The 22,910-nt window shown below is 40.5% G+C and overlaps 1 protein-coding gene across 5 annotated transcripts; it reads right to left on the bottom strand.

The window, feature by feature from the left end:
- Positions 1-198: 198 nt before the first annotated feature.
- Positions 199-21,306, bottom strand: LOC114569209 (bryoporin). 5 transcript variants are annotated; one of them, XM_028599010.1, is made up of 5 exons: positions 14,553-14,682; positions 13,441-13,535; positions 4,604-4,733; positions 3,294-3,388; positions 199-968 (listed from the first exon to the last, which is right to left on the bottom strand). In XM_028599010.1, exons 4-5 carry the CDS (start codon positions 3,374-3,376, stop codon positions 542-544), a joined length of 510 nt encoding a protein of 169 aa, XP_028454811.1. In that variant the 5' UTR covers positions 3,377-3,388; positions 4,604-4,733; positions 13,441-13,535; positions 14,553-14,682; the 3' UTR covers positions 199-541. The 5 variants fall into 5 exon arrangements, with proteins under 5 accessions (XP_028454811.1, XP_028454809.1, XP_028454810.1 ...); XM_028599008.1 differs by lacking the exons at positions 13,441-13,535; positions 14,553-14,682 and adding an exon at positions 21,121-21,303; XM_028599009.1 differs by lacking the exons at positions 13,441-13,535; positions 14,553-14,682 and adding an exon at positions 20,976-21,109.
- Between the last annotated feature and the right edge of the window lie 1,604 nt (positions 21,307-22,910).

Raw genomic sequence — 22,910 nt, 5'->3', positions numbered from 1 at the left:
AATAACATTTTAAAGCAAGAAAAATAAATAAGTATACAAAATAAACTAGCTCAATCACACTGCTCCACTTATTTTATATTATATGACAGTTACACTGTGTTTAAGGTATGCTACAACAAGTTTAGGTATTGAGGCTTCGGTCTAAGCATTCGTTTGCAATGGGCAAAAACTGTAAGAAATAAACCTCGGACCATGTTGTTGAAGTTCAGAATTTATTTTCTTTCAGACCCGAGTGATTATATGAAGGATACACACATGTTATTAAATTAATAAAAACATTGTAACCAGACAGAGACAAAAGTTCATACACAGATTCAGATATATAAAGATAAACTAATGTCGAGAAATAAATGTGACATTATGAAATGAAAGTTGATTAATCTTTTGAGTTAAAGACCTCTTATTATGCTCTTTTTTAAGACTCATAATTGTATTTAAAGGTTGAACCAGAATAGGTTTACATGGTTTAAAGTAAAGTAAGTAAGTGATGTTAATCTTCTCACGATCACCAAGCTCTCGGTTTTCCGTCATGCTTCATAATTCATTTGATGCACACCTGTACCTTGACAACAGATATGTAACCGTCTGACATGGTGGCTCGGACGGTAACATATTCACCTTTGTGAGTCAGACTTTGGGAGTCTTTAGCTTTACCTCTGACAAACCCTGGCTGTGGGTGCTTGATGTAACACATCTCATAAAATAGTCTGCGATCACACTGTTTATCATTGTCAAAGACTCCCACTGCGTACTTGTTTGAGTACAGGTTGAAGCCATATGGGGCAGAGAACATGACAGACACTTTTTCAAGGCATTCGTCACTGGTCTTATTCTGGACATCGTAAGTGAAGACTCCAACAGCTCCACTTGTCGAGAAAAAAGTCTTCCTGAACTGAGCTTCGCCGGATTCAGACGGGCCAAGTGTTGGCGGCAGAGGGCTCTTACAGAAACCACTTTTAGTGTACACCCTGGTGACACAAGAAAGAAAAAAAAACCTTGGAGTTAGTTACTGAAACACTTTGACATGGTCTAGATCAGGAATGTCAAACTCAATTCCGCGAAGGGCCACGCTGGAAAATAAGAATCACGTTTAGTTTATTTACATGCTATTATCATCATCGCAAAAGTCAAGCATCTTTTATTATATTATTGCATGTCTCATATAATCTTCTCACTTACAGCTTGGTCGACATAAAGACCCAAAAAAGTGAGCAAAAGAAAAAGTAAAAGCCATAAAAGAAAAAAACGACAAAAAAAAAGCTGAAAAAAGCAACAAAAACATTGCAGAAAAAATGACGTAAAACAGGCCAAAAAACATAGGTTGGAAAAAACCATGTATGTATAAGTCTATTGTGGACCTAAATTAATATGCGGGCCGCATCAAAATCTGCGAGGGGCCGTACAGCATCGTCTGTACAGCATCAACAGGGGTCGAGATTGTTGTTTATGTGTGTTTGACGTCAAAAACTGTAACTGGGTGTACAACCATCTGGTACGAGTTCACGGGGAGTAAGTTACGGGTTTGACTAACGTTTCAGGGCGCTTTCACCGGTAGAAGGTTGTGAAAACACAGGTTACGGGTTGCCTGGAATGCAGCATCAGCGCAAAGACTGGATCGGGTGGGGGGCGACCTGTTAGCAGCTCCGAAGCTCCCAATTCAACCATGTAACACTTTCTCATGAACATGTTATTTTGATATCCTATGAAATTAGGTGACCGCCGGCCGGTCACATGTCAGTTTAGTTTAGCTTCTTTACGTTAAATTTAGCTGAGAAAAGGTGACTGTGAGCCGGGTACAGAGCACCGTGCAGTGAAAACACACCGGGCACGTATAGGGCAGCTATTTTAATTTCTGCGCCCATGTTATCCAATCTGTCCATTCATACCGGGTGCAGAGCGTCCCCGATGTCCCGCGTGCTGCAGCGATTATTTCTCCTCTATTTCTTGTGCGAGACGTGAGCGAATGTGTCAAGCCACGCAGGTAATCACATACAGGAAGACCACAGTGCAGCCGGATCCTTTACAAATATAAAACACATTTCAAAACACCCAGGTTTATGGTGATTTTGGCTGTCTTGACTTCTCACAGCAAGACACGCGATCAGCCACACACACACACACACACACACACACACACACACACACACACACACACACACACACACACACACACACACACACACACACATGCACGCACACAAACACACACACACACACACACACACACACATGCACGTACACACACATACACACACACACACATATACGATCAGGTACACACACACACACACACACAAAGACACACAGACACACACACACTCACACAGATACTCACACAAAGACACACAGACACAAGGACACACACACACACAAACACACACACACATCCGGTCTCTTTTTATACTCTTAACACTCCCTAGACATGAACACCTAGTTCCTAGTTTCTGGGAGGAAGTGGTTCGCGGTGAACATGCGAGTCGTCCCCAGCGCCCCGACCGCGCTAAACGCAAGCAGAATGAAACAGCTTTTATACAGCAGCAGTCAATGTGGCCCATTACTGTGAAACAAAAAAAAACTCCCTTTCCAGGTGAATTAAGGTGAGCAGCTGCATTACAGGTTCTAAGCAGAAAGGTCTGGAGGAACTTTATCAGAAGCAGATGGTAAGAAGGGCTGAATCTATCCTGTCACATAGTTCTCATCCCTTACAGGCTGAATCTATCCTGTCACATAGTTCTCATCCCTTACAGGCTGAATCTATCCTGTCACATAGTTCTCATCCCTTACAGGCTGAATCTATCCTGTCACATAGTTCTCATCCCTTACAGGCTGAATCTATCCTGTCAGATAGTTCTCATCCCTTACAGGCTGAATCTATCCTGTCACATAGTTCTCATCCCTTACAGGCTGCATTTCACATGTTGCCATCTGCATCATGCTTTAAACTCCCAAAACTCAGAACCAACAGAACACTCTTTTGTACCTACAGCCATTCTACTTCTTAATTCTATAAAGAACCATATATAACTTATTGACTTACTATTTATTGATTATTTACCGTTTTTTATTGTTTTTAACTATGCCTGCAAGGTAGGCAATCTCTGTATTGTGTTTGTGATTGTGTGTGATTTGTAGTATACTATCTAGTGCACAACAAATTGCCCCATTGTGTGACAAATAAAGTAACTTGAACTTGAATTACAGAGCTTTGATTTTCAGAGATATATGTAAGAGTGCTTCATGAGAACAGCCTGATCTTGTAAGGAAAAGACACATTGGTAAAAATATATACTCACTGTGGGTTACACAGGGTGAACTCAGAGCACTTATTCTCAATCTCAATGGTGCACTCGTGTAAGGGTACAGCTTTACTTGCCATGATGTCTTCAACCTGTACAAGGAGAAAGAGGATAAGGGTGATTTGGTATTGATTATAATGTCTATTTAATGTCACACATCTGTTCTGTCAGACACACTGTGGAGGTTTCTGACGACGACAGAGAGACAGAGAGACAGACAGACAGGCAGACAGACAGACAGACAGAGAGAGAGAGAGAGCGACAGACAGACAGACAGGCGGACAGGCAGACAGACAGACAGAGAGAGAGGTAGAAAGTGACATAAAATGGAAATAATCAGGTTAAGCATAAGTAGCTTACATTTGTACTTAAGAACTTCAGAAAATGCACTTAGGGCGCTTTCACACCTATAGTTTGGTTGCAGCATTGTTGCATTTTTCATTTGTCTCGGTTTGCATTCACACTGCACTTTGTCGAACACCAAAGACTGTAAACACACGTCACACAGTGGAGACGGTCGCTTGTTTATTGGACAGAATATCTGGAACTCGCCGACCAAATTTATAATGTCTTGGGTTTTCTGGTTCTGCTTTAGCGTTTCTAATATTTTAGAAAATGAAACAACCCGGTCTCACGGCAGTTCGTGGAATAGTCACGTTATTTTGATCTATTGATATGTGTACAGGGACACATTTTTCTACTTTATTTCGTGGTGGTCACCACGGAATTGGAACGTTACCATTTCACGAACTTTCATGTGACTGGGCTGCAGCTGGTCTGCCTGCTCTGGGGGAGATGGTGACAACATGATCCGTGGTCTCTGGGGGACAAAACAACGGGGAAATTAAACGCTGCATGCCGGCGACAACAACGGCGACAACAATGGCGACAAGAACGGGGGACGCCCTACAACAACGGGACGGTTGTGTTTAGGAAAAGAGAGACAGGGAAAGGTTGTGGTTAGGAGAACAAGAATGCGGAAAGGAACTACCACACGCAGGACGTGATCCACGGTCTCCGGGGTGAAAGTCCTATGTTGTTTGACCCATCTACCACCCCAACCAACCTTCTTACGTGGATTTTCGGCTTTTCAAAACTACTTGCTACCATAATCGTGCTGTTATCAAGTAATATGCTTCCCATTCAAATACATTAGTTTTAAATCCGTGCTCACCAACACAATAAAAACCAGAAAACCGTGTCCCTGTACACAAATTAATAGATTAAATAACGTCACCATTTCACGAACTGCCATGAGACTGGGCTGCATAAAACATTACATGAACAGGTAAAAGTATTTGACTTACAGCAGCGATGAGATGATAGTCTGTTTGGATGCTTCTAACAGTCCAGGTGTGGTTGAAACTGCAGCTCGATAAGGGGGCATGTTGTTCAGACAGGAAGTGGTTTCATGAATCTGGTAAGTACAGCTGAGTTCTGAAAACAATAAGAGGAATGAGAGTTGGAAACACTGAAACATTTTAAAACTCACTTTAACAGTCAGAAATTAAATGGAAAAATGAAATAAATTGTATCCAGAGGATATAGTAAAACAATTAAACTTTCTAATAGGTGCACACTGTAGATGGATATGCCTGCACACACACACACACACACACACACACACACACACACACACACACAGAGTAAATCTGCCCCCTTTTTTGTGCAGGTGTGTTTTGTTGCTGTCTTATTTTCTGTCTGTGTGTTTTATTACTTATTTTTTTACTTATTTGTCTTTTCTTCCTTGCTGTGTGAAGCATTCCCCCTGTTCCCCCTTGGGTTTTCTATTGAATGTTTATACGGGGGGGGATTTAGTACGATAAAGAATAAAATGCTTTTTGCACTTGACACTAAGAAAAGTACTACAATAAAATATAAAATAAAAAAGGAGAGTTTACTACAGTCTACAAGAAGAGTGTGGCCTGAGGTCTAAGCATAAAAATGTCAGAGATACATTGTAAACAATGAAAGGTTGTACAAGGAAAATGTACCTCCACCTATAGGAGAAAGCCATAGAAGAAGACTTCTATGTCAAAGGAGAACCTATGCAGAATCATTGTAGCAGCAGTCATGAGTGTTAAAAGATGTGCACCATAGTTGTCACAAAGCTCAACCAAAGTAGCAGTTAAAGCTTTAATATTGTATAATCTTGACTATCAGTAGTATGGTCTAATATAATCTATATCCATGGGATTGCTCCATTGTCGCTGGAAATGCCGCCGTATGTCTTTCATTTCAGCCGGATGTCCGTCCCCTTCCTCTTTCTTTGTGTTGTGCAGGGTAAATCCAGACAACTAGCTAGACTGTCTGTCCAATGTCTGAGTTTTCTGTTGCACGACTAAAACAACTTTTGAATGAACACGTTCCACCAAAACAATTTCCTTCCTGAGGCTATTTAGCAGAGGCACCGTGGTTCCGTAAGGCGTTTAGCACCGCCCAAGACGACTGTGATTGGTTTAAAGAAATGCCAATAAACCAGAGCACATTTTTCTACCATCCAGAAATGCTGTGTGGACCAGACAGACGTTCCACTCCAGCGCTGTGGAGGAAGGTCTGGACATGCAAGACTATTATTTTGTTATAAAAAAACCTGAACAGGTTAAAGTGTGACTTAAACGGGTGATAGAATGATTATATAGGGTATTTCACACTGTTCCTTATGGTCTCCTAATGGGGTATGTAACATTGGTTGGGCTGATAATGGCCTGGTTGATATTTTATTGGCCCTTATGCATCCCTGTGTTTTGGCCCTATTTGTAAGCTTTTCTTCCAAATATGGTATATTCTCATGAATATTTAGATGAGCTGTGCGTTGATTGGTTGAGTGAATTGCCATAAACACACATTAGAGAAACGACAGAATCACTGCAATGTTTCGTTACCAAATTCACTTCTGAGACTTTTTTATGCGAGAAATCAACCATATAAAGCTCAAATATGGGCCGTTTTAAGAAAATTGATGGCTAATTGCAAATTTGGTAAGACGTGTCGGACTTTAGGAGCTCCACACAGTCTGACGAGAAAGCTGCAGCCTGCTGGGCTCCATACCCAGGGCAAAGTCACCCTTTGTGGATACTGCACTACCAGGGCTCCGCGGCCGGCTGCCGGCATAACTATAATATATTTACGGTTTGAATTTCGTCACGCCACTTATATAACATCTGCCCCAATGTCTTATAAAGCTAACCGATTTGATTCTAAGGCATTTTTATGAACGCGCAGAATATGAATATGAATATTACAGGTTCCCCAAAGTCTTACGAAGCTTAGCTAACACTTGTTCGATTTCGGATTTCAATTTAATTCATTTTTGTGAATGTCAGAGGTCTCGTTAGGAGGAGGCTAGCTAGCTCTCATTGATGGACTCCAGCTCACTGCGGGCTCTATCAATGAGACTCGTAGACAAGAGGTGTTTATTTCCCCGATTGTTTGTTTAAAAAACTCATCACAACTGGAACCTGCGGGCTAAGAGATTGCGGGCGTAACAAGCTCACTGACCGCGCTCTCAGTCACTCATCGGCCGGCCGGTAGCAGGAAGAGGGGAGAGAGAACAGCGAGCTGCAGGCCCTGGAGCTCTGTCAGGGCAGCGGCATTTGGTGGTCCAGTCACCCAAAAAAGGTACGTTTGCGCGGGTATTGAGCACTGGGCCGCCGGCCGAGCTCAATCGAGCTCACAGCAGGCCGGGGTCTGTGACGGAGGACAGGCAGGGCAGCGATATAGCAAGCACCGGCCGCTGAACTCCGACACACAGTCGGACAAAATTTGCAATTAGCCATCCATTTTCGTAAAACGGCCCATATTTGAGCTTTACATAGTTGATTTCTCGCATTAAAAAGTTTCAGAAGTGAATTTTGTAATGGAATAGCAGAGATCTGCGTGACCTAGATTCAGAAGACTACCTGATCTCAGATCAGTTGTGTAGCCTATGTAAATGTTGGGGCGTGACTGTTCTCTTAATACACCCATGGGCGTGACAAAGGTACAGGTTTTGGGAGGTTGACGTCAACTTCCAGCTTTGTTGAGATTCTAAGTTTTCAGCTGCAGTTTCAAAATAGGAGATTTTCATAGTAAAGGGGTGTCAATGGGATTTTAAGCTTCTATGTACGTCCTAATTTTCCCCGTCGTTATTCAACTATGACAGGGTAAAATCGGTTTTGCATTCTATCACCCCTTTAAAGCAGCGAGGAGATTATAGTCTGTCTAGTTTGGACGTGTAAGAAATAAAATAATCAGTCAAGCTGGCTATGCTTTATGAGGATACAAATCAAAGTTGAATTATAGTTGTGTTTAGTGGAAGAGCACTGTGACAGCTTAGTCATGCAAAATGAGAAAAGGATACTGTTGTACGTGCAGAAAGCAGCACCGTATGACGGTGGTCAGAAAGCAACAAGAGTGCAGCAACAAAGCAGAATTAGCTGGGAGACTTCTAAACGAGGGCGCACATGTAAGTAGTTCTTTTGTAGATTATGGTGAACTTGTGTGTGTTGTAGCAGTGCTTTGCTATTGAGAACGAGGTAGCATGCTAGCACTCTACCGCTAGCATGCTGACACTAGCATGCTGACACTAGCATGCTAACGGTTGTAGTAACACTTTTTAAAAATGTGTCTGTTTTTCCGACACTTTTGACGCTTTTTCAATACAATTCAAAGAACTTTATCCCAAAAAGGCAATTCCGTTTCCAGCAGTCTTCAGACACCAATAACAAAAACACGCAAACACAACAGACAGCAGATTGTCAGAAAGAAGTTACAAGGGATGGGCAGTGAGTGTACACAGCCCTGTTTGAGGCGAGAAATGACAGATACGTGAATCAGGTTCCCAAACAAGTTGAACACAAGCAGCTCACACCTCAGGAAAACAAAACAGGATGCTCGTTCCAGAGACTGTTCTGTAGGTATAAAAGTCTTTCTCTATTTTTAAACTACTATCAGTTTGTGTACGGGTGTTCTGCCGTTCGTAACGAGCTTCCTACTTCTGGCAAGCGTGCTGAACATCGTTCAGGGTTTGTTTGTCAAGCCCGATAGGATCCAATACACAAGGGATTTTCTCCTGGGATTTAAATCAAGCAATTACGTGGTGGACCTAGACGCAACATGGCTATTAAGTCGTGGGGTGTCCAATTGTTTTGACTTTTTAGCATTCACAATGCTCAAATTCAAAGTTTTAGGCGTCTGGATACTCCTGGTAAACAAATCAGGAAGAGAGGGAAACGGGGTGGAGTGTGGCAATGACTAAGAAAACTAATAAAAAAGAAATGTCTTCCCCTACCAATGATATTGCTGGCTAATGTCCAGTCCTTAAAGGAGAATTACGGCCAATTTTTGGGATTTACGTTAATCTTGATAGCCAAAGCTACGTGAGTACTTTAGATAGAAAAAACTTCGACCCGAATCAGTGCTGGCAACACGGAGTAGCTGCAGCTACATTTACAAGCATCCCCTGAGCTAAAACGGCAGTTGTCGGGGCAAGTTTTAGAGTGCCTTTGTGCCTCTTAACAGACACAAAATGCAATTAATAGGTCTGTGCAACATGAACAGGGCCCTTACGTGTCAACAAGATGCGTTTTCAACTAAGACATTGCCTAAATTCACCTACCCTGGCTCGATCCTGCCGGTGGGTAGCTTGGCCTGTTAGCTGCTAGCTGCTAGTTTCTATCTGCCATCCATGATAAATGTGTTCAGCCAGGCTTTTGTAACAAATCATCACGCAGCAGTTCCGTGTGTATTTGTAGCCGGTGGTCTGGTGGATGTCCTGCATAGGACGGATCATGCCTTCGCTGCGAAAAGTTTAATTTTGCTTGAATGTCAAACTCCGCTTATGGCGAGGCCTGCTTTTTCACTCTTGCAGGCATTCCACTAAGTTACCGTGGTGACAAATGAAACGATTGACGTTGAATAAAAAAAGAATAGACTTGGTTTTTAATGAAAATGTGAAGATGGGGCGAGGAGCTTTAGCCTCGAGCAGCCATGCGATTTGTCGTTTGTTGTTCGACAGTAGATTAATTTCTTGAAAACCTTTTGTATTTAAGAAATAAATCACGGACCATGTTGTTGAAGTTCAGAATTTATTTTCTTTCAGACCCGAATGATTATATGAAGTATACACATACATACACAGTTATTAAATGAATAAACACATGTAACCAGACAACGCAAACAGAGACAAAAGTTCATACACAGATTCAGATATATAAAGATAAACTAATGTCGAGAAAAAATGTGACATTATGAAATGAAAGTTGATTCATCTTTTGAGTTAATGACTGCATGTTATGCTCCTTTTTTAAGGTTCATAATTGTATTTAGAGGTTGTACCAGAATAGGTTTACATTGTTTAAAAGGTATAGTAAGATGTTAGATGTGATTTTAATCTAATACACTTTTTGTCAACTTAAGTGAATATTTCCTCACGGTCACCGAGCTCTCTGTTTTCTGTGATGCTTCATATTTCATTTGATGCACACCTGTACCTTGACGACAGATGTGGCACTGTCTGACATGGTGGCTCGGACGGTAACATGTTCACCTTTGTGAGTCAGACTCTGGGAGTCTTTAGCTTTACCTCTGATGAACCCTGACTGTGGGTAAGGGACGTTACACATTTCTTCAAAAAGGCTTTCATCACCCTTTCTATTATTGTCGAAGACTCCAACTGCATATGTGTTCGAATACATGATGTAGTCATAAGGGACAGAGAACATAACAGCCACTTTTTCAAGGCATTCCTCTTTGGACTTATTCTGGAGATCGTAAGTGAAGACTCCAACAGCTCCACGTGCCGAGAAAGAAGTCTTATTGAACTGAGCTTTGCCAGATTCAGACGGGGCAAGTGTTGGCGGCAGAGGACTCTTACAGAATCCACTTTTAGTGTACACCCTGGTGACACAAGAAAGAAAAAAAACCTCGGAGTTAGTCACTGAATCACTTTAACATGTTCCAGATGGAGCATCCAGAGATAAGTCCAGGACATGTTTAGCCTAGCTGATGCTGCGTTCCAGACACAATTTTTAGCCCGTAAATTATGACTTCAAGTCACGACTCACAACTTAATAGCATTCCAGGCAAAGTCACCGTTGACGTTAGCTAGCGCTAGCTGATACTATTGATTTCTAGTCGGCGACATATTTTGGGCTTCATTTAATAAACATAACCTGTAGTAGTACACAATCGTATGTGTATTGTTTTGATTACAATGTGCAGAATGAGTTTACGTTGCCTATTTATGTCTATTTATTTCTATTTCTCACCGTTAATTGCCGGCATCTGTACAGCATCAACAGGGGTCGCCATTGTTGTCTATGTGTGTTTGAAGTCAAAAACTGTAACTGGGTGTACAACCATCTGGTACGAGTTCACGGGGAGTAAGTTACGAGGTTGACTTTCACGGGTAGAAGGTTGTGAAAACACGGGTTACGGGTTGCCTGGAACGCAGCATTAGCACAAAGACTGGATCGGGGGGGGGGAGGCTGTTAGCTTAGCTTTACTAAAAGAAAGAAAATACGTCTGTTAGCATCTCCAAAGCTCCCATTTCTCCCATCTTGCAACACTTTCTCATGAAGGGGTTTGAGAAATATAGTTACATAACAGTTCTTTTGATATTCTACAAAATTAGGTGACCGCCGGCCGGTCACATGTCAGTTTAGTTTAGCTTCTTTACGTTAAATTTACCTGAGAAAAGGTGATTGTGAGCCGGGTACAAAGCACCGTGCAGTGAAACCACACGGTAGCTATCACAACATAACTATTTTCATTTTCGGTACCATGTTATCCAATCTGGGATAACAATCTGGAAGGTGCTAAACAACATAATCAAAAAAGGTACTGGGAAATCAGATTACCCTGATTATTTTAATAAAAACAACCAATAAGTGATTACTGACACAAAGGAAACTGCTAATGATTTCAATGACCATTTTGTGAATGTTGGCTATAATTTAGCAAAACAAAATCCTGATCCAGTAATAACAAAGGCTATAAATGACAATATTATTAAAATAAATGCCAATACCATTTTCTTGAGGAGAATTGAGGAAATAGAGTTAATTGACATGGTAAATAAGTTCAACAATAACAAATCCACTGATAATTGTATTGACATGGCTTTAGTTAAAAACACTGTACATAGTATAGCGAAACCCCTGACTCATATCTTTAATCAATCATTACAAACAGGCATATTTCCAAATCAAATTGCAAAAGTCATTCCCATCTGCAAAAATGGAGATAAGTACTTTTTTTTAACTACAGACCGATTTCTCTTATTCCACAGTTCTCAAAAATATTAGAAAAGCTTTTTATCCATAGATTCGATCAGTTTATAGAAAAACATAATCTACTGAGTGAACATCAATATGGCTTCAGATCAAACCGGTCAACTACGATGGCAGTGATGGAACTAATAGAACAAATATCTACAGCCATGGATAATCAGGAATTCACTATGTAGGCGTTTTCATAGATTTAAAAATAGCCTTTGATATAATTAACCATAAACTATTATTGAACAAACTGGAAAAATGTGGGATTAGAGGAGTAGCACATCGATGGCTCAGCGTGCAATGGTTTAATTTTAACAAGCTGTCTTTGAACATAAATAAAACGAAATACATAATAGTTGGACAACAATATTGAAATAGAAAGAGTACTGGTTAACACATTTCTGGGAGTTGTCCTTGATCACAAATTATGCTGGAAACCACATGTTAATCATATTAAAACTAAAATATCAAAGTGTATAGCTATTCTGAATAAAACCAAATTCTTTACATTTATTATATCAATCCCTCTTACTTCCATATGTAACTTATGGTGTGGAAGTTTGGGGGAAAACATATAAAAACAATTACAAATCCAATTTTCTTACTGCAAAAGAGAGCAATCAGAATTATAAATAGGGTAAATTATTGTGAATCGACAAATCAGTTATTTATAAATTTACAGGTACTTAAATTTAGTGAACTTGTAGACTTTAAAATAGCATCTCTAATGTACAAAGTATTTAATAGTATGTTGCCAGACTGTATCCAAAGGCTGTTTCAAATAAGAGAATAACATTATGAACTGAGGGGAAGCTGTGATTTTACTTGATTAGAAATTGACTTGAAAAAGTGTAACACAATCAATCGGTTTAAAAAAATATTTAAATATAAGGTGATTAACAAATATCAAACAGAAGTGTGAATACCAGAAGGTGCACAAAATGTATTGGACTTCTTTGTTTTACTGGGGTATATAGTGTATACTTAGTTTTTAAATTTTTGTATGAAAAATATACTTTTATGTAAAAGGGTAGGTGTAATAAGCTCCGGCTTCAGCCTACACTTTTTCGGTCTTGCTTGTTTGTTGTCTATGTATGTTTGACTGTTGTGAGTTACAGATGGCCGGAAAAAAAAAATTAAACTAAACTAAACTAAACTAAACTTACCAGGCTACTTACTAAACTAAACTCCCAAAACTCAGAACCAAGAGAACACTCTTTTGTACCTGCAGCCATTCTACTTCTTAATTCTATAAAGAACCATAAATAACTTATTCACTTACTATTTATTGATTGTTTACTGTTTTTTATTGTTTTTAACTATGCCTGCAAGGTAGGCAATCTCTGTATTGTGTGTGTGATTATGTGTGATTTGTACTATACTATCTACTGCACAACAAATTGCCCCATTGGGAGACAAATAAAGTAACTTGAACTTGAACTTGAATTACAGAGTTTTGATTTTCAGAGATATATGTATGAGTGCTTCATGAGAACAGCCTGATCTTGTAAGTAAAAGACACACATTGGTAAAAAGTAGGGCTGGGAAAAAAATCAATTTGATTTAAAAATCGAGTTGGTAGGTCAAATCGATTCAGATCGATTTTCTAGATTTTGTTTTCAATCCAAATACAGTATAAATAATTTGGATGTTTAACAATCTTTGTTGCACACTGCACAGTGACTTTTTGTTTATGTTGATGCACTTTAATTAAATACAATAAATATATATTTTTAAAATATATTTACAGTTCGCAGTTATTTAGTTTTAATGGAAGGGGGGGGGGAAATCGAATCGTAAATCAAGTTTTTTATTAAAAAATCGCAGATTTTTTTAGGAAAAAATATCGCCCAGCTCTAGTAAAAAGTAAAATATATACTCACTGTGGGTTACACAGGGTGAACTCAGGGCACTTATTCTCAATCTCAATGGTGCACTCACGATAAGTTAAACCTTTACTCGCCATGATGTCTTCAACCTGTACAGGGAGAAAGAGGATGAGCGTGATTTGGTATTGATTATAATGTCTATATAATGTCATATAGGCAGACGTCTGGAGATGGCTGTCATGTTCATGTGTGGAAAGGAAAGTTTGAGCCCTTCCTCAGCTTTTTTAATTCTAATAGAAGCACATCTGTTCTGACAGATACACTGTGGAGGTTTCTGAAGACGACAGACAGACGGACAGACGGACAGACAGACAGGCAGATGGACCGACAGACAAGCAGACGGACAGACAGACGGACAGAGAAACAGACAGACAGATACAGAGAGAGAGAGAGAGACACAGACAGAAAGTATTGTAGTGGAGTAGAAGTAGATAGACAGGCGGACAGGCAGACAGACAGACAAAGAGAGAGGAGACAGACAGACAGACAAACAGGCGGACAGGCAGACAGACAGAGAGAGAGAGAGAGAGAGAGAGAGAGAGACACAGACAAACAGACAGACAGATACAGAGAGAGAGAGAAAGACAGACAGACAGACAGACAGACAGACAGACAGACATATTTCAGATTAATGTAGTGGAGTAAAAAGTACCATATGTACCTGTGAGATGTAATGAGTAGAAGTAGAAAGTGACATAAAATGGAAATAATCAGGTTAAGCATAAGTAGCTTACATTTGTACTTAAGCACTTCCGAAAATGCACTTAGGGCGCTTTCACACCTATATTTCGTTAGACTCAGTGCGATTTGAGTGTGAAGTTGCAGCATTGTAGCATTTTTCATTTTACTCGGTTTGCATTCACACTGCACACTGCACTTTGTAAACACACGTCACACGGTGGAGACGGTTGCTTGTTCATCGGACAGAATATCTGAAACTCGCCGACACTTCTGGTCTCAGAAATAATGGAGCAACACCAAATTAATAACATCTTGGGTTTTCTGGTTCTGCTTAAGTCTTTCTAATATTTTAGAAAAGAAAAGAACAAGATTTGTTTTGTTGTCTCATGAAAAAATACATGAACAGGTAAAAGTGTTTGACTTACAGCAGCGATGAGATGATAGTCTGTTTGGATGCAGGTGTGATTGAAACTGCAGCTCGATGAAGCAGCAGATTGATGTTATTGTTCAGACAGGAAGTGGTTTCATGAATCTGATAAGTGCAGCTGAGTTCAGCTGTGCGTGGATCCGTTAAGAGGAAAGAGTGTTGGTAAAATTGAAAAACTCACTCTAACAGTCAGAAATCAAATAGAAAAATGGAATAAATTGTATCCAGAGCATATAGTTAGAAACATAATTAAAGGCCCCATGGCATGAAAATGTCACTCTGAGGTTTTTTAACATTAATATGAGTTTCCCCCAGCCTGCCTATGGTCCCCCAGTGGCTAGAAATGGTGATAGTTGCAAACCGAGCCCTGGGTATCCTGCTCTGCCTTTGAGAAAATGAAAGCTCAGATGGGCCGATCTGGAATCTGCTCCTTATGAGGGTCATAAGGAGCAAGGTTACCTCCCATTCTCCCTGTCCCCCCCTTCGTGTTTCTATTGAATGTTAATATGGGAGAAAAAAAGTAAAAAATATTTATTAATTTAATTAATTTTTAAAAGTTTTGTAGTACAACTAGAAGGAGACAAGTTATAATTGATTGTTTGGAGACACTACTTTATTTAATCATTAAATTAATAAATATTTTTTTTGTATCTCTTTTTGGTGTTGTAATTTGTAGACGTCCCTAAGCACTCGTCTTACTGCCGGTAGCAGTAGCAGCAGAGAGTAGAAGCCAACAGGCAAGTGTTATTTAAAATAAACTCCTGGTGTACTTACAAACTTGCCAATCCATCGTTTTATGAGTACATAACCTATTTGTACTAGTGTAGAAGTTTGGTATCATTTCGGGCATTATTAGTGGGGTAATGTACAAGACACAGTCTTTATGTGTAGGACTCTTTATATGTCTCTGCAGCAGGGGCGTAGCACAAGACCCTGGGCCCTATGTTCCTCATCACGCCCCCCCCCCAAAAGAAATAATAATAATCGGGCCTCTGTACACATGAATCTGTAGGCCTAGATGTTTATAGGGTAATAACTATTAGGCCGGGAGCCAGGTCTACTCCTCTGGATGTTTTTTGCTACATTTTTTTCACTATTATTTCCTATTATCTTATACCTTGGGCCATCACGAGTTGATAACAACCACCCCTAACTCCAAAAAAAACACCCTTTTTGGGAAAAGCTTTTGGCGGAATGATGCAATTGTGAATACTAAGGTACTGCAACTACATAAATGGTCATTTAACCCTGATATTTTGCATGGTGTATCCTGACACATAGGGGAAACTAGCAGAAAATGATTCTGGGGATTGCTGCCTTTTTACTGTCAAAAATCACCCTCAACATACCACAAAAGACAAAAAAATGTCTGTCCACAAATTGTCATCAGAAGTGATCATTTTCAAGCATATCTATAATATCTATAATAAATTATAGATATCACTGCCTCAAATGTACATGAAAAACTTCCCAAGTTTATAAGCTTCAATTTAAGTCCAACATGACCTTTCTAGCTAGAGGATTACAGCTGGTATAACCAAAGTTCTCCACTGTACCTCAAATCGGAGAAAACATAACTTTCAAGCATTACCATTCCAAGCATATTTTTTGCACATGAACAATATCTTAAACAAGAGTTGAGATTTGACTTTTGTACTGCTATACTATATGATGTGAATTACCTTACAAGTGAATACTATTAAACCTCTAGGTGGACTGGGGTCAGGGTGTAAGATAAAACAATAAACACACTAACCAACCAACACACTAACCCACTACACTGCTGTCCACCAAAGACTAATATTCTGCATTCTGATACACTTTTATGCACCAATTTATGGTGGGAATACCTTTATTTATCCTATGAGAAGAAAAACTAAGATGATATTCAAAAAATACACATTCACATCAGGGACCTGAGCCTGGATCACAAAAGTTGACCCCAAAGCAATGAGGACAAAATACAATAGGCTACTTATATTTGTCTTAAATGTGGTGAATGGAGGATATTAGTGGCGTTAGTGTAGGCGGAGCATTGGGGCGCGGTCGCTACGCACACGCTACGCACTGCGCTCAGCGAGGAGCGGGTCAGTGAAAGACGAGAAATGTTCTGCAGTGTTAGTATTGTTTGCTGTCAGAATCTGAAGTGAAAGTTCTGTCACAAAAATATATGTTGTTGCGTATCACTGCACATTTTTAAGTGAGTAGACTACATCACTGCGCTAACCAACCAACACCCTAACCCTTCATGTCACATTCTGAATTTATTCAGCAAAGACAATTTGGAGGTAAGTTGATATATTTTTCTGGTTGTGGAAAGATTTTGATTCTATTGGGAGATTGGTGTCCTATATTTTTCTACATGTAAGGCGCCCACTCTACTTCTAGATTGATTTAAGTCAAACTCAGGGTCTGGGACATATTCTGCTGGGATCTGTGGAATAACCAGTAATTATGAAGTGAGCCAACGTCATATCCTGACTGCCCATGCCAAAGGAGAGTTTGTAGAAGCCATGTGGGAAATGACAAGTGGTCGAGGCGAACATACAGAGACACAACAAAAAGATCTCAGACCACGTGAAATCACTTGGTCTGAGGAGCAAGTGCAGCCAACAGTACAAGCTTTTCAGAGTTTTAATTCAATTCAATTTTATTTATAGTATCAAATCATAACAGAGTTATCTCGAGACACTTTACAGATAGAGTAGGTCTAGACCACACTCTATAATTTCCAAAGCCCCAACAATTACAGTAATTCCCTCAAGAACAAGCATTAGCAGTGGCTGTTGCGACAGTGGCGAGGAAAACTCCCTTCTGGGTTTGAAACCTCGGACAGACCCAGGCTCTTGGTAGGCGGTGTCTGACGGGCCCGGTTGGGGGTGTGATGAACAGTGGCAAATAATAGTCACATTAAAGATAATGGAGCAGTGACTTCGAGGTAGTCCTGGAAGTTCATGTCATAGCAGGGCACATTGTGTCATACTGAGTAGTGCAGTCTCCTATACCGGATCCTGACTACTCTGTGCGTATGAACATCACAGCAGGGCGTTGCGGGATGTAACGTGGTGCTGCGGGTGGGTGCAGCGGACGCAGCAGGATGCGGCCGGGCGTTGAAGGGAATCGCAGAGCATAGCTCTGTGAAGAAGAAACATAAGGACTCCTGGGAGTAAACTCCCCAGAGCTAGGTTAGTAACAAGCAGTTCTGGGACAGGATGCATACAAAAGGAGACAAACGAAAACATTGATGAGAGGATGTGCCTCCCTCTACTCTCACTATATTATTGATTATATGATCAATAAATCTGATGACTACGAAGAGAAGCAGGTGGGCTGGGTTAGGCGGACGCTGCAATTCCTCACTCCTTAACTATAAGCTTTATCAAAGAGGAGAGTTTTCAGTTTACTCTTAAATGTGGTGAGGGGTGTCTGCCCCCCGAACCCAGACTGGGAGCTGGTTCCACAGGAGAGGAGCCTGATAGCTGAAGGCTCTGGCTCCCATTCTACTTTTAGAGACTCTAGGAACCACAAGTAACTCTGCATTCTGGGAGCGCAGTGCTCTAGTGGGACAATAAGGTACTAAGAGCTGTTCTAGATAGGATGGTGCTTGACCATTTAGGGCTTTGTAGGTCAGGAGAAGGACTTTAAAGTCAATCCTGAATTTTACAGGAAGCCAATGCAGCGAAGCTAATACGGGAGAAATATGATCTCTTTTCTTAGTTCTTGTGAGAACACGCGCTGCAGCATTCTGGATCAGCTGAAGAGTCTTAAGGGACTTATTTGAGCAACCTGACAGTAGGGAATTACAATAGTCCAGCCTGGAAGTAACAAATGCATGGACTAGTTTTTCAGCATCGTTTTGACACAGGATATTCCTAATTTTGGCAATGTTACGAAGATGAAAAAAGGCTGTTCTCGATGTTTGTTTTAGATGGGCGTTAAAGAATATATCCTGATCAAAAATAACTCCTAGATTTCTGACAGTAGTGCTGGAGGCCAGGGCAATACCATCCAGAGTAGCTATGTCTTTAGATAATTAAGTTCGGAGGTGTTTAGGGCCCAGCACAATAACTTCAGTTTTGTTAGAGTTTAACATCAGAAAATTGTAGGTCATCCAGGATTTTATATCTTTAATGCATGCTTGAAGTTTAGCTAACTGACTGGTTTCGTCTGGTTTGATTGACAAGTATAATTGGGTCTCATCCGCATAACAGTGATAGTAAATTGAGTGTTTCCTAATAATATTACCAAGAGGAAGCATATATAAGGAGAATAGAATTGGTCCCAGCACTGAGCCTTGTGGAACGCCATGGTTAACTTTTGCGTACTTGGAGGATTTATCATTAACATTTACAAATTGAGATCGATCAGAGAAATAGGACTTAAACCAGCTTAGTGCGATTCCTTTAATGCTGACTAAGTGTTCCAATCTCTGTAACAGGATGGTATGGTCAATAGTGTTGAATGCAGCACTAAGATCTAGTGAAACAAGTATATTGACAAGTCCTTTGTCTGCAGCAGTTAGAACGTTGTTTGTAATTTTCACCAGTGCCGTCTCTGTGCTATGATGCTTTCTAAATCCTGATTGAAAGTCTTCAAATAAACTGTTGCTATGGAGAAAATCACATAACTGATTAGCAACTACCTTCTCAAGGATCTTGGAGAGAAAGGGAATCAACCCATTTCAGCTTGAGACTTGTCAGCCCTTGACAAGTTTGAGTTCAGGAGCAGCTATGCCAGAAGAGGTGCAGAGGAACAGATTCAAGACAGTGGGCCTCATTCGCCAATATCTTCCTATGTTTTCTCTTAAATATGTTCTTAAGAAGGTTTCTAAGAGAAGTCTACGTCGGATTCATGACGTGTTCTTAAACAGCAGAATTGTTCGCACCTGTGTTCTTAGGATTGATGAATCCCATGTCTTCATAACTGAAAGCGCGTGCCAGTTGTTCCTAATTTGCATAAGATAATGCCCCGCAAATTCCCATATAAGGACATGGCACTTCCTGTGCACCTCCTGGGAGACTGCACGTTAGAGATTTTACGGAGCGGTGGTGGAGGAAGTACTGAATCTTAGTACTTAAATAAAAGTACAAATAACCAGAGACATATTTACTTTAGTAAAAGTAGAAGATGTCCACTACCACAAACAAGGCCTGGCTTTTAAAAAGAAGTTCCTATCCTAACCAGCATAAAACAGAAATGTGTTGTTAGAATCGGAATGCGGTTGGTTTTATTCATGGATGTATCTTAAGACGGTTTTATTTTCTTTAACCATGCAAGTAAGCAAATAAAGTGTGTGAAGCAGCGAAAATGGGGAGATGTGAAGATATGAACGCGTCTTACGCAGCCTGGCGGAGGATTAAAACGATGCTGTGGAGAGAAATAGATGGCAACTGTGATTTAAAAACGGGAATAATAAAAAACAAACATTTTCATTTTCACTTTTACCGGAGGCTGTATTACCGAGGGTCAGCGGCGCTACGCCCGGGCTCTGGAGCACCGGAGTGGATCGGCGGTCCCCTATATATCTACGGCAACAAAACTTCACTGGTGAGACAAACGTGTGACGTCAGGAAGACGTTTTGGCAGGGGGAAACTGATCAGAAAATGTAACAGAACATTGTAGAAATGTAGTGGAGTAGAAAGTATAGATAATTGCTGCAAAATGTAACAAAGTAAAAGTCAAAAGTAGGCTATGCACTATTGAGTCTACTTAAGTAAAGTACAAATACGTGAAAAATGTACTTAAGTACAGTTACGAAGAATTTGTACTTTGTTACATTCTACCACTGCATTTTTGCCCTATAAAAAGCGATCAATCACCAAATAACGCAGGATTTAATCAGTTTAATTGCTGATGTAAATTGCAATGTTAGTGTTTTTTTGCATAATGATTTTTTTTCAACAAATGATCAGAAATACATTACAGTACAATACTATCATTGTAAACGACTGTAAAATTAAATAAAATGCAGTAACCAATCATTTGGAGCAAATTGTCATCACTCAAATGTGCGTAAGAGTGCTTTTCAGTGTTCGTAGATTTTGTTCTTAGCTAAGAACAAATCCAAGTTAAGAAAACATAAGTGAATGCCAGAATCTTCGTAAAAAGTGCGTAAGAAGGGTTTAAGAACACATTTCTTCGTAAGAACGGTTGTTGAATGAGGCCCAATGTCGTCGACCACGCCTAAAAGGAAGCTTGTGGCATTAAACTAGAAAGTGATCCAGTACAAGGCCACAAGTGGGTTTATCTTTCAGATCTTCATCAAATCACAAGAACTTGTGAAAACATCTCTGTCCTAATGACCTATCCCTTGACTCTGACGCCATACTTCATCTCAACAATCAATGGCTTTTTCTCAAAAAACAACAAAGGAAAAGGAATTAATCACATGATCAAAGATGCTGAGAATGCACAACTTACTTCTCCAAACCAATGTGCTCTCATTCAAGATGGAAACTCCTCATTCTACATGCACGATGTACCACGGACAATGAAGACTATATCAGAGCGCACCTTCAAAAGTCTACCTGCTGCAGCTGAAACAGTATTCAGCACAGACACTTACATTGACCGTCTGAGGCTGAATGTTCATCGACCCGCTGACTGGAATGGTTTTCTCACAAATGATGAAAACAAGAAGGCACTCATTCATTTACTTCTGGATCACTGGAGCTCTCATGATATGATGGAAGACATCATCCGATTTTCATAGAGGCTTGTCAAGTTTTCAAGCAGTGACGGACTGGCCATCTGGAATTTGGGCAAATGCCAGACGGGCCGCACCCCTATTGACCCCTATGGGCCACTACTGATAAAGTTATTTCATGCATGCAGCCGCAAGGTGCTTGGAAAGATTAACTCGGAAGGCAGAGTTACTAATTTCCAAGCTAGGTTGTTGACAAAAATAGGGCCGGTGTGTTGCAAATGCCAGGGCCGTTTCTTGATCCCAGTCAGTCACTGCTTTCAAGATAGAATGCCATGCTGGAGTTATGTCAAAAGAACTTCTACCAGAGATCCGTTCAAAACATGAAGAATCAGATGTGAGGGTGATCATTTACATGCAGTATATCCAAACTAAAATGCCTCACATCAGAACAGTTAGAGTCAGAGCAAAAGACTCTGACATTTTATTCATCCTCCTGTATTATGCCAAGTCATCAACTGTCAACATCATCTTTGACATGGGAGATAGACTAATCAACATAAACCAGCTGGCTGAAGATTATTCACAGGAACACATTTCAGCTCTCTTCTGGCCTTGCATGCGTTTACTGGTGCTGACTGCATTTAAAGGGAAATTTCACCGCTGGAAAGCTGAATATATCTTTAAATTGGGTCACTTATGTAGTAGAAATGTGAAAAAAAAATTGAAATTGGTGCCTTCTAGGCCAAGATAAGACAGAAAATGTGTTTTTGGCTCATATGGATGAAAGACACCAAATCCCAGAATGCACTTGCTTTGCTGCTGTATGAGGCCACTCCCAAGCCACGCCTGCCCTTTACAGACAGATAGTGAGACGATCAACTCAACAAGTGTGTTTTATTGTCATTTCAACCATATACTCGAAAAAACGTTTCACCGTGGCTCAAGTGGTGTTACACATTTAAAACATGCTTTTTTTGGCCACAGCTGATACATTATCCGGACTTCTTTCAGCGGATTGATTGATAGCTCCAGAGTGAACAGAACTGTGTCCATGGCAACGCTCTGCTATGCATGGCAACGGTGTGTTATCCTTAGCAGCGGTCTGTCAAGAAATAACAGACCGCATTTTACATTATAATTCAACCAAGCCATGTAATAAAAGAAGGCTAACACATAGCTACTAGCATTAGCTCTTGGTGGGCTGTGGTATAAACATCGAGTATAAACACAGCCGTACATTTGCGTGGGATGTAGCTAGAATTGTCGTCATTTTACAGTCACAAACTCCACCAGCAGTTAGCAGTTAGTTGGATACAAATCACCCCATTTCTGCAACAGGCAGTCCGGGGTAACACAGCCCACCTCCACTAGTAGTCTTACCCGGTAACAGCAGGCTGGATTGTCCACAGCAATATTTCCACAACAACAAAAACACAGCACAGCCGTCTCTGAACTCGCGTTGGGAGTTTCGTTGAAGTTGGATGTAGTCCAGTTTGTTTAATGAGCGGACACTTGCAAGCACGATTGGTAAACAGATGGCTGGCTAGCGTTAGCTTTCCACCGGCACACTCGTTCAACGCTCCCCACTGATGAGGTCACTTTACCGGCCACAGGAATCGAGCACCACCGCTGGTCTCCGTGCAGGCAAAGCTTGCGTAGTGTGTCGACTATTGCGTCCATGAAAAAGTGTCCTGCATATTCTCCGATGT

Source organism: Perca flavescens, chromosome 15, assembly GCF_004354835.1.
Source record: "Perca flavescens isolate YP-PL-M2 chromosome 15, PFLA_1.0, whole genome shotgun sequence".
Lineage (NCBI taxonomy): Eukaryota > Metazoa > Chordata > Actinopteri > Perciformes > Percidae > Perca > Perca flavescens.
The sequence above is the reverse complement of the archived record's forward strand: the minus strand, read 5'-3'. Positions and strand labels throughout refer to the sequence as shown.

Bases quoted from the DNA above. Each gene is read 5' to 3' on its own strand.
- LOC114569209 (XM_028599007.1), bottom strand. From the start codon at position 21,207: ATGAATGAGTGCCTTCTTGTTTTCATCATTTGTGAGAAAACCATTCCA. The intron at 13,536-21,120 runs GTAAGTGTCTGT...CTCCCTGTACAG, and splicing joins TTCAGCCTCAGACGGTCAAT to GTTGAAGACATCATGGCGAG. The intron at 10,176-13,440 runs GTGAGTATATAT...TTGTGTCACCAG, and splicing joins TTCACCCTGTGTAACCCACA to GGTGTACACTAAAAGTGGAT.